Genomic DNA, 13168 nt, shown 5'->3' with positions numbered 1-13168 from the left:
TGTACACAGATGTTCGATGCATGTGCATTGCGACAAAAATGAATGCATCTCCTGGGCTACATACTATATTCTCATGCAGGCGCATATGTGATCTAGGCATACAATGTACGCAGGTTTTTTTTATCCAGCGGTGCGTGAACAGTACATGCGCACTGATGACAAAAATCGTGTCACCCGCACTGTACGCGGACCTCGCATACACGTAAAAATGGACTCTGCTTCGGCCTTTAGGTTACTTAGCACCGGCAGATGCCACCTAAGCACCCAAGCACCTTGAAAAAATGGATAGGGGCGTGGTTGCGTTTTCTGCGTGTTTTTAGACGCGAAATGTAACGTGCTCCTTTATTCAGCTAATTTATTAAAGCATTGTAGATATTACAACTCGCGAGGGACGGTATTGAATTACAAAAGCATTTCTGATTCAATTTAATTGAGAATATCTGGCGTTTTTAATGGGTGCTCGGCCATTTCCTACGCCTATGGGAAATGGTGCCTATGTATTCATATCTCCCCCTAAAGAGTACATTATAGGGCCTTTTTAAAGGTGTCCCAGTGACATTTTGGGACCATTTTAAACCATTTTGTCTGACAGTTTACAGTATATTAAAAAAACTTGTGCATCCTTACTGAAGCAATGTAAAGTCAGACATCAGATTAGTGCTTTTCCAGTTTTGTGGCAGTATGCATCAGACAGATAGTGAGCGAACTGTGGGCGGTCCGCGCCGTCTGAAGCTGTAAAAAAAATCTTTTCCTCCTTTCCCCCTGAATAATATTTTCCTCTGTAGTGTATGACATGAGGTCTGGAGGCATGTCATTTCCACAGTTATATGACTATTTATGGAGGCACTTTGGTTGAGAAGACAGTGGGTTGCCTTCAAATTGTTATCACTTCCCCGGCATTTCGCCTGAATCGTGATCGCTGCTAACGCAGAAATATATTATAAGACTTTTGATTTATTTGCGTTGCTTTTTTGGTCGCAACACTTTTGAAGTCTTAGCAGATGTCTTTTTAATGAGGCATTTGATCTCATTGACTTGAATCTGAGGGATAGCAGTAATCTCATTATAATCCGAGTAACTTAATTGCTCAAACATTTTGTGGTGTAGCTGATAGCCTCATTATTAACATCCTTATAATATCCACACGTGTGTACACAATAATTTCATAAAAATGAACAGAATTACTTTTAAATGAATAGTTCACCCAAAAAATACGATTGCTCACCCTCAAACCGTTACGAACTCGTATGGCTTTCTTTTATCACATTCACGCTGAAGAAAATATCTCTGCGAATGTTTTCCAAACACTGAATGCAAAACTTGACTACAGGCTGTTAATCTTCATAGCACCATAAAAGCATTTTCCAAGTCTTCTGAAGCCATATAATGGTGGCTCTGTGCAGGAAACAACACAAACAAATTTACAGTCAAGTGTACGACGACAGAATGTTAATTTAATGTTACTGTTCCTTTAAATGATTAGTCCATTTTCTTAAAAAAAAATTCCAGATAATTTACTCACCACCATGTCATCCAAAATGTTGATGTCTTTCTTTGTTCAGTCGAGAAGAAATTATGTTTGTTAAGGAAAACATTTCAGGATTTTTCTCCTTTTAATGGACTTTAATGGACCCCAACACTTAACAGTTGTAATGCAGTTTAATATTGCAGTTTCAACGATCCCAAACCAACCATAAGGGTCTCATCTAGCGAAACAATTGTTATTTTTGGCAAAAAAATGCACTTTTAATCCACAACTTCTCTTCTTCCTCCAGCTGTGTGACGAGCCAGCGCAACCTCACGTAATTGCGTAATGATGTCAAAAGGTCACGTGTTACATATATGAAACGCACATTTGCAGACCGTTTTAAACAATAAACTGACAGAAAGACATTAATTAGTATCATTTGACATACAACAATGTCAGAACGGTCCTCTTTCTTCACACTTGTTAACACTGGGGCGTGTTTCGATATGTCATCCGTGACCTCTTGACGTGATGACGTATTACGTGAGGTCGCGCTGGCGCGTCAGACGACTGGAGGAAGACGAGAAGTTGTGGTTTAAAAGTGCATATTTTTTATTTTTCTTGCCAAAAATGACAATTTTTTCGCTAGATAAGACCCTTATGCCTTGTTTGAGATCGTTTATAGTCCTTTGAAACTGCAATTTAAACTGCATTAAAACTGTTAAGTATTGAGATCCATTAAGTCCATTAAAATTAGAAAAATTCTGGAATGTTTTCCTCAAAAAACGTAATTTCTTCCCCACTGAACAAAGAAAGACATCAACATTTTGGATAAAATGGTAGGGAGTAAACTATCTGGATTTTTCTTTTTTAAGAAAATGGACTTATCCTTTAAGAATATTCCTTGCAGTAGGCAAGCCTTAAATGAAGTAGCTATAAAATGTCTCTTCTGGATCAGAGAGAGTATTGTACCGAATTGCATAATATACAAATGACTACCCTGTTCCACTTTCTCACCCCTGAAAAAGTTAGGATTCCTCTTTGTGTGCTGTCAGCTATAGTCTACCTCAAAACACGCAGACATACTGGACTAAGCACTTTTCTGTAGTCACCTTATTTTCTGTTCGAGCTTGCAAAGAAATCCAGCGTAACTAAGCCCTACGAATTCCAATACGCCGTTATTCCTGACCAACGTCCAATTTGTACGTAAACAAATCCGCCCGTCCTCCATCCTCAGCAGAGCATGAAATGGGTTTCATTCATGTCATTTCCAAAGGTTGCGACTCTCTTAGACTCTAAACTAAGACCTAGTCACTAGTTTTCATTTTTATACTGTTTAGTCTTTTAAATCGGAAAAATGCTTTTAATTAAGTAAGAGAGGAGGTAATCTTTGTGCTGAGGATGTTGGTACTTGCAAGGGGAGGAAGGAGCATTGATCTGTGAAGCTGGACTCAAGCTGAGTTGTTCCCGCCTCTCAGGTTCTTGAGCAGCGGGGTTGATAAAGGAGGGTTCTGTTGTAATGTAGGTCATCTACACAGTAAGTCTCACTCAGGATTCGGTAAGGCCAAGCCAGGCCTGAATGGGCAATTTGCTCTACTTGTCTGGCTGGTTGGCAGATCCAGTGTACACAAGGAGCTACAGAATCTCTCTCTCTCTCTCTCTCTCTCTCTCTCTCTCTCTCTCTCTCTCTCTCTCTCTCTCTCTCGCTCTGTCGCTGCTTTTTATGCTTACTTCAGGGTTATACTACACAGTATCGTGTGTGTGTTGATACAGTACCCCGTACATTTTTTTATTAGATGGCATTTGAGATCATGATATATTTTCATATGGAACACCAAGTTTTCAATAAGCTGATAATTACATACCATGCTTTCACAACTAAAAATAAATAGTGAATACCATTTAATATTTTACATTTAAGAAAATCATGATGTTTTTTTGTCCTTTAATGGTACAACGTGATCACATTAGTCAAACTAATGTTCAAACAAATATTCGGGTATGATTCGGTACCTAGTCTGAATAAGCCTTCAGAGTTTACTCTCTTTCTTGCTATCACAGATCTGACTTATTTTCGTCACCTGAAACAAACTATTTTATTGTAAAATATGTCATGACTGGTGAAGCTCCAAAAATATGTGACAACCCAAGATACACACACACACACACAAACATCATTTTCACATTTAGCGCCACATTGTTTAAATAGCAAATGCATTTGCGCCCAATTTTGCACCCATGGGTGTTCTGGTCTGAAATTGAGGTGTGTTTAGGCACATTGTTGGCGGGTTGCTATTTTGAGGCAACTAAAATAGACTACGCCACTGACCAACTAAAACCTAGTCTAAAGTCAATGGCGCAAATTGTTTTTGTTATTAAATGAGCGCATTAGTAATATGTGCCTATAAACGGGAGGCACACACATGGATGCGCGGCAGCACATAAACGTTTTATAATATGAAAAATTAAGGATTAAAATGTAAAAGATTATTATTGAGTCTCTTGGACATAAATGAGGACCGATTATGAGACGTTAGAAGCCGTAAAGAGCAGCTTTATCTGTAGCCTGGTAAGTAATTAAATGATTTGCTTTAAACAAATGCAAATATTGCATATATTTTTAAATGTTTTTTTAAATGCTACACCATGTATTTGTTCAACCCAGTCTCACCCCATGGCGTCAATGTTTGACGACACTTGACCATGCGTCGGTGTGTTGACGCGGAGGGTGTACCTTTCGCGTCATTTTTTGACGAACTGGGGACTTCAATACTATTAACTATTACGTTGCATTCTCTTTCCTATTTTCTTACCATTTTCTACCATTTTCGCGTCGGTTTAGGGTTAGATTTACATAATGACATCCCTACCCAAACCTTTCCCTAACCCCAATGCCAGGCGACAACTGTTTAATTTCGCGTACCTAATAGTATTGAAGTCCCCAGTTCGTCAAAAACGCATGGTCGGGTGTCGTCGAATGTTGACGCCATGGGTGTGAGACCGTGTTAATTTATTGTATATGATGACTTTGTATCTCTGGTGAGATGAGAACCATTTTTAAGTAATGCTTTTTAAAAAACCCATGGCGCTGTCCAAACGTTTCTGATCTCCACATGTTTGTAAATTCTTTATCTCCTGTTTATTACAAATAAAGTATTTTTAGAGTGCAAACCTTTTCTTGCATATTTGTAAATAATTTTTTTAAAAATTACACTGATTATGTAGGCTGTTCATTTACAGCAATTGAAAGCCTGCTATTTTTACTTCCATGACTGAAAGAAAACAACTTTTAAAGGTTTTAATACATAAAAATAACAATTTCCATAAAAACAGCACAATTTTAACATCAATCTTAAACTGGTGTTCTTCCTCCGCTTAGTTTTTCAGTTTACAAATTCTGACATCTAAATAAGGAATCGGCATGGCTTGAGCGCAACTTCCTTTTAAAGGGGATGGGAGCTGAGACTCTCATTGGTTTATTGCACATTACGCCCAAAACACACCCATTACTCATTACAAGAATAGGAACAACCCTTTTAGACTGTGTGCTAGGTGCATAAACCATTTTTCCCGTCGTTAAATTAGCAAAGTGGATTCGGACATGCCCCTTTAGACTGTGCACCGTGCACTTTAGAAAATGCGCTTTTATCGTTAAAATAGGGCCCTGTGTGTTGACATTCTATAGATGTAATGATTTTATACTGTACAATCTGTATTTTCTATTCCCTTCCCCAAACCCTTTGGATTTATAATGTTTGTTTTCTGTATACTGATGTGTCAAGCTTTTAGGGTAAACTCCCCTTCCACTTAAGCAATAGCAGAAAACTGCATGTCTCTTAAACCTAAATAAAATTAAATCCTAATTTCTAATTTTAAAGAAATTTGTCTTTTTACTTAATTCGACTCAAAAACCTTCAAGATGTGTTTAGTGCCAAGAGAGGTCACACTAAACACTGACGATGCTTAAAGAAGACATTTAGTTCTGAGAAAAATATTTGAACATATTTCTTTTGTTTTCTGTTTGTATCTTAATAAAATAGATTTAAAAATAAATATGGATGGACATTAAAACTTCTAAAACAACAAGTCTGGTGGTGGTGGCTTAAAGACTTTTGCACAGTAGTGTACATACATCTATTTATTTATTTATATATTTTTTACCACGGGGCTCTGTTGAATGCTTCATTCTGATCGGTTGAGAAATGTTCCACGGGCATTATTATATGCATTATTTATTGATAAACGCACACCTAACATGTCAAATCTTTTAAAATAAGCACCAGAGCAAAGTCTTAGCAACGTTTGTGGTAACCGTGGTATAAGTGGAATATTGCAGATAGCACATTTAATTTTTAGAATATAATGCCTTGGGTGTGCATTATTTTTGAATAAATCAATGGCCTGTCGTCAATTATTCATTACATATTTTATATATAGCCGCAAAAAAGTTAAGAGACCCTTCCAGTTTAGAATTTTAAGAAAAGCAAACCTTGGAAGTTACATAAAGTAACCCAACAGCAGTGTAAAAGACTGAGAGCAGGATAAGAACCATGAAAGATGTGACTAAAAATCAGGGTTTTTTTTTAAATGAATTTTTCTAAAATACATTTTAGGAAAAAAATTGAAAAACATTAGTATTTTATGTTGAGAAACGAATTTGAACTAGTTTTCTTTGCAGAATATATATATATATATATATATATATATATATATATATATATATATATATATATATATATATATATATATATATATATATATATGTATATGTTTGTGTGAACTATTCCTTATGTACTAACATGCTCAAGGCTTACAGGAATCAGTTTATTTATAGAAATGGGCTAGCTGTGGGTAATAAGTGCTGCTTTTCATATGGATGGACAATAGAAACATGTATGAATTGTATTTCAAGTGCTTTCAAAGAAATATTGACTAGTCAGATAAATTGATTCGAGAACAGTTTTATCTCCAGAATGTGTACTTAGCAGTTCAAACATGAGTGCAAAATTTACTTTTGTCCTTTTTGACTGATTTATATCTTTTTACTCAGTCAGTGCCCTTTTGTTTTTTCTCCTTCCTCTTACGGTCTTGTTTCAGATACGATGGACCAAGACGGCAGGCAGCGCTACTGACCGCTTCCAGGACTCGAGCGTATTCAACGAGACACTGCGCATAACCCGCATCCAGAGGCACCAGGGCGGCCGCTATTACTGTAAGGCTGAAAATGGCCTTGGCACCCCGGCCATCAAATCCATCCGAGTGGACGTCTACTGTGAGTTAACAAGCTCTTCCGCCTGTCAGCACAAAACCACACACTTGACACGCACTTTTGCAAGTCAACGATAGCTTGATTTTAGCCCTCGCTGACTGTGTCTGCATCTCTCTTTAGCTTTTTAAGACTCAAGATACTCAACTTTGATCCGGCACTCCACTTTAGTCCTTAAGTTATGAATCAAAAATAATCAGTTGGATAGAGAAAGCCATTGCTGTATTGCAGTACCTTTCTATTGTAACCTAAGATGCTTTTTTATAAGACAAGATTGACAAGTTTACACCTGATGGTAAATATGTGACCTTGTCAGTGAAATCAAAGATGATGTCATTTTTTTACCGTGTCAGACTTTATCTTGAAATTCACAGAAAAGTGCAGGGTCACATATTTGGAGACAAGTTAGCATTCGCTTTTCTCTCAATTATAGTTTCTCAGTGGTACAGGACCGCTGGAAGTACAATGCAGACTGGAAATCTGCCATTTTTTGCTAATGGGCACTCAGGTTCCCATCTAGTTAAAATGTGTATTTTAATACGTCTCCTTTTAAATGACCCTCAGTGAAGAATGACACTCTTTTTACAAACAGATGGTGCATGTACGGCATCTACCAGCGGGCGCTAACTGGGCCATGCTTAGTAGCTAAACCCTGATCTCCTGTTTTGAGCCAAGCCAGCAATGAGCAATAACCTTTGTGCCCTTGAGCAATTGTCCAAGTATAATAAATGTACTGTAAGTCACTTTGGATAACAGCATCTGCTAAATAACTAATTACAAAGATTTTGTGCACTTCTGGAGTCATTTAATGATCTATAACAAAATGTGTTAATGACAATGGCGAGACAGCAGTATCACTGCTGAGTATAGCTCCATGCCAAAAGTTGTGAGTGCGACTGCAAAATTAAATGTGAAATGTAAAAAAAAATAATAAATTGAAAACATATTTCTGTTGCTTTGTCAATGTTCAGTAAACAGCAAAAATAAACCATGACCAAGTTAGGAACGGATGACTCTTATTAGCTGCCCTTGTTCTTTTTGATAAAATTAAATTAGAATCCACTTATGAATCAGTCGGAGCGGTTACTGGATTCGTCAGATTCATTTACTGAAATGCAAATTTCCTTTAGTCATCTCTAACTTTAAATATATCTGTACTGTTACAGTATGTGAGGTTTATGCTAAGGACACTTATATCCGTGTAATTACTGAATGCTATTTCATATACATATACATTTAGTCATTTTGCAGATGCTTTTAACCAAAACTAAATACAATGGGAGCATCACTAGCAACAATGAGCCAACAATGCAACAATGCGCATACTGTAGTATGCAATGCCAAGCTTTAAAGGCACACTCCACTTTTTTTAAAAATAAGTGAATTTTCCAGCTCCCCTAGAATTAAACATTAGATTTTTACCGTTTTGGGATCCATTCAGCTGATCTCCGGGTCTGGGGGTACCACTTTTTTGTAGCATAGCTAAACGGTACAAATCAACAGTATGGTAGAAACGTATATAAAATGGCCCTGATATGTCACTAGACATTAAGAAATAATTTTAATTTCAAATACTTATATCACTGACAACAGTGGTCTGGCCAGAATATTTTCATTTAAAAAGTGGAGTTGCAGCCCTCAGCTGATGTTTATGTTGTCATGTTGTGTATTGGCCACCAGTTGTGAGATTGCAGTACCAGTTTTAGCCACAAGTTTTGTGATTGTAATACCAGTTTTGACCACAATCCTACATACTGTTCCTTTAACTCTAGGGGAGCTGGAAAATTAGCATATTTTCAAAAATAGTGGAGTGTCCCTTTAAGAAGTAGACAAAATATATAAAAATACATATCTATATAATAAATAAACAAATAAATAACATGTTAAAAGTATTTATTATTATTATTATTATCGTTACACTTTACAATAATGTTGTAATTGTTAACATTTTTTAATACATACGCTTACATAAACTAACAATGAGCAATAAAGTTTTTCACGATTTATTAATCTTTGTCAATGTTAGTTAAAGGTGGAGTGTGTAAATTTTAGCAGCATCTAGTGGTGAGGTTGCGAATTGCAACCAACGGCTTAGTCCACTGCTCACCCCTCGCTTTTGAAACACATAGAAAAGCTTCGGTAACCGCCACTGGACAAACATGTCATCATCGGAGACAACTTGGTAAAAAAATTTGTACATTAAGGGATTCTGTAGAAAAATGACGACTTCCATGTAAGGGGACCCTCTGTGTATGTAGATAAAAAAATATCGTTCTAAGTTAATAAACACATAACGGTTCATTATGTAAGGTCTTTATACACCCCTGATAATATAGTTTTGTATATTATTCAGCATTTCTGTCAAGAGATATCCTTCTAAAAATTACACACTGCACCTTTAATAATTTTAGTTGTTAATAATAATAATAATCATAAGAATATAACATATTATTGTTATTATTATTTTATTATTATTATTATTTTTTTTAGTAGTAGTAGTAGTAGTAGTAGTAGTAGTACTAGTACTAGTAGTATTTCAAATATAGCAATATTGCATTGCATTTTTGCCACCTGTGTGTTCGTCTGTTAGAATTAATTATTGAACAAATCTAAAATTAGCATTATTTGGCAACATGCTACTGTGGGCAAATAAATGCATTAGTAATGCTGCGTTTACACCAGCCGCGGTAGAGGCATCAAGCGTGAGTGATTTCAATGTTAAGTCAATGTGAAGACGCGTTGACACGCGGATGGGGCATTTGGCGCGGTACGCGCGAATGGTGCTTTTTGTGTATTTTGCCTTTGCCACGCATTTGCTGCTGACACACGAGTTGAAAATGTTTAACTTTGGCGGATTTTCGCGCCGCATTAACCAATCAGGAGCCTGCTTGCTGCTGTGGCGGCAGCCCCGCCCGGAGTCACTCATTCAGAATAAAGGCTTGATATTTTCCCTGAGCAGGCACCCGGAGCTATACGACACAAGTTCTTATTTCTATAGAGACAGGAATAAAAAGGACCTCCCTTGGAAGAGTGTCAGTGAGGACATAAGTTGTAATACACATTTCACTTTTGAGTCCCTTGATGTTTATCGACCCGTGTTGTTTATTTTCCCCCTATAGTAAGGTAACTTAATACAAACCGGTAACTCACTCGATAAATGCACAATCAACATCAGCCATCCCGCAAACAGACAACTGCATAGCACTTGCCCCTCCCACAAGAAGCGGATTTTGCCTCTGACGCGTCAAATGCTCTAGATGCGCGAATGCATTCAAACTGTTCAAGTGGCAAACTAGATGCGATTTTGACGCCTGAAACGCGGTTGGTGTAAACGCAGCATTAAAGTTCTTATTTTTTCCACAAAGTGAATCTGAACCGGCAGAGTTCAATGGTATGTTTCCCACCCCTTGAGTCTTTTAAAATCAAATAAATATATGCTGACATTGAAAGCATTTCCACTGTATACTGTATTCCAGCTATTTTCTGTTCCATTACCAAATTACATTTGAAATAAATTTACCTCCAATGTGAGAAGGTACTACCTGGGCTTAAATGAAGCGTGTATTATTTCATGTATTTCTTGTCCAACACAGTTCCTGTGCCATCAAAAACCAGACATTGACATTTATTATATGACTCACCATAGAAGTGCATACTGTACTGTATGTGTCTATGAATCAGTTCTTCTTTAAACAGATGATGACATGCATTAAATAAGGTATTTAATAAGTGATATGAAAATAAGGTTGGCGCTTCAAAGTAACGTCATCGGCATTCAGTTAGTTCCAGATTTTTCAGTTTCAAAGGTTTACTCGTCTGCAATGGAAACCATCAAAAGCTATCACGACCTGTCAAAAGAGGAGTTGTGTGTTGCGTGTGTTCCCTGCAGACATGTAGGAGCCATAGATGTTGTAAAGTGATTTACGGTAGCACGGAGAGATGAATAGGAGCAGCGATGGACGCCGGCAGGCAGCATTGCCGTAGGGAGGCAGTGAGGAGCAAGTCATTACCCTTGAATTAGAGAACAAGCCTGAGCTTGTCATTTTTATTCCAGTTTCACAGTGGACTGTTTGCTGGTGGGCACTCGCCTTTATCGATCACAGCCGTGCTACTGCTAATGCAGTGATCAAAGCCAAGATTCATGTCATTGATAAAGAACAGGCAACGTTCTGCCGATAAACAAGTGAGCACTTCGATTTTGTTTTGTCTTGTAAGTGTGGCAACACTCGCTTGCCATTAGTTTAAAGCCATCAAAATGGTGAATAGAGATATTGATTTGGTTCATGTTTGTATTTGCCCAAAAGTGGTCATCTGAATCTGACTTTTATTTTGAAAATTCCATCACTGAATCATGAATAAACCAGCGTTTATTGACATTGCATTCGTTAAACAAATAGCTGGCCTGATGTAAAGGTCAGCATTGCTATTCTATGCTAAAGAGTTGGGTTGAGTAAACAGATTGGCTAGTTAAGTTAGTTTAGATAACCTAATATGGACACAGCATTCAAAACTCAAAATATATGCAGGCATACTGAAAACTTTTTACTATGTGATCACTTGTGATTTAATATCAAAATCTTACTCATAATGTTGTCATGTTGATTAATATTCAGAGAAAGCAGAAATAGGTTTTGAAAGGCGTGTTTTTTCTGAGATTTGAAGGGTTTGCTAGCAGCCAGCATTATTTTTGAGCTGAGGAAGGTTTTTAGATGAGTTTGTAGCTTTGAGCACAGTAAAAGCACATGGCTTGTCACTGGAGCCACTCAATGGTAATTATTGGTGCTCTTGAAAAAAAATCACTGTTGTAAAAATACTTGTAACTGAAGTGTTAAAATTCAGACACACGAGTGGTGGTTTATTTGACACATTATGTAGGCTTGTTTTCACTGCTCAGTTCTCAGATGTATTTGCAAACTTTTCCTGCTGGATAACTGAACTGAAAATAAATAACACAAACAAAACAATAAATAAATAAATATGATTATTATTATCAATTGTATTGTTGTTGTTGTTGTTGTTGTTGTTGTTGTTGTTACTATCATCTGTATTATCATTATTATTATTATTATTATTATTATTATATGTGTTATTATTATTATATGTATTATTATTATTATTATTATTATTATTATTATTAGTAGTAGTAGTAGTAGTAGTAGTAGTAGTAGTAGTAGTAGTAGTAGTAGTAGTGTTATTATTACGATTAATATTATTATTATTATTATTATTATTATTATTATTAGGGTTGGGAAAAGATTAATTGTGATTAATCACATACAAAAGTGATTTTTGGCATTCATGTATGTATTTAATAATAATTAGTGGTGCTTGCATTTATGCAAGGCATCACTATTACTATTGCTCATACTTATTATATCTTTATTCTTATATCTGGACACTTTTTCGGCGCGTAACTCGTCCCGCACGGTTTGTCGTAGACCAATGAAACAGGGCTCAAAACGACCGGCTTTTTGAGGACACGTCTGCTATGACTTTTATAAGCGATCGGGTGCAAGATTTTCGAAAGGGGGGCAAAAAACTACCCAAAAAATCCCATTGACTTAACATTGCGCCCAACTTTGATGAGTCATAGCTCCGCTCAAGGATTTTGTAGAAACATGTGGGTTACAACATTTGAAGAGGGTGGTAGGCTCTGTAAGAACATATATCACAATGGGGTGTAAGTTGTACCCCTGGGGTGTAAGAGGCACCCGAAAATTCCCATTGACTTATAATGGGGCAGGAAACATGCCCATATAAGGGAATAAAACAGTTCCAGATGGGATATCTTTGCTTTACAGTGTCGTAGAGATAAGTGGGTGGGCTCATTTCACTCGGGCATCCAACCAGTCTCTCAGGATCATCCCAGAGCTATAAAGCCACGCCCCTAGCAACAATTTTGGGCACCCTAGCAACATCTCCCATAGACTGCCATTATAAAATGCCCAGATGGATATCTTTGCACCACAGTGTCATAGAGACATGGGGGTGGGCTCATTTTACTCAGGCATCCAATCAGTCTCTCAGGATCCTTACATAGGTATTAAGCCACGCCCCTAGCAACCACTTTTGAACACCCTAGCAACATAAAATTCAAACAGTTATATCTCGGCATCCGAACATCGTAGAGACACGGGGGTTGGACCTTTTGACTCGTGACTCGGAGTGTAATCATTATGGGATGCCAATTTTTTCCCTAGCAACCAAATACAGTACCCTAGCAACAGAGTAAACAAAGCTTTATATCTCCGCATCAGAACATCGTAGAGACACGGGGGTTGGACCTTTTGACTCGTGACTCGGAGTGTAATCATTATGGGATGCCAATTTTTTCCCTAGCAACCAAATACAGTACCCTAGCAACAGAGTAAACAAAGCTTTATATCTCCGCATCAGAACATCGTAGAGACACGGGGGTTGGACCTTTTGACTCG

The 13168-nt window shown here is 37.2% G+C and overlaps 1 protein-coding gene across 1 annotated transcript in view; it reads left to right on the top strand.

Moving 5' to 3' along the window:
- Positions 1-13168, top strand: part of mdga2a (MAM domain containing glycosylphosphatidylinositol anchor 2a) — a 232707-nt gene that overhangs the window by 70245 nt on the left and 149294 nt on the right. Inside the window, exon 3 of the mRNA XM_055171404.2 lies at positions 6566-6740. Within this exon, the coding sequence (XP_055027379.1) occupies positions 6566-6740 (175 nt within the window). The remainder of the gene's footprint in view (positions 1-6565; positions 6741-13168) is intronic.

The sequence above is a fragment of the Misgurnus anguillicaudatus genome, chromosome 7 (assembly GCF_027580225.2).
Source record: "Misgurnus anguillicaudatus chromosome 7, ASM2758022v2, whole genome shotgun sequence".
NCBI classification, from domain to species: domain Eukaryota; kingdom Metazoa; phylum Chordata; class Actinopteri; order Cypriniformes; family Cobitidae; genus Misgurnus; species Misgurnus anguillicaudatus.
The sequence above is the reverse complement of the archived record's forward strand: the minus strand, read 5'-3'. Positions and strand labels throughout refer to the sequence as shown.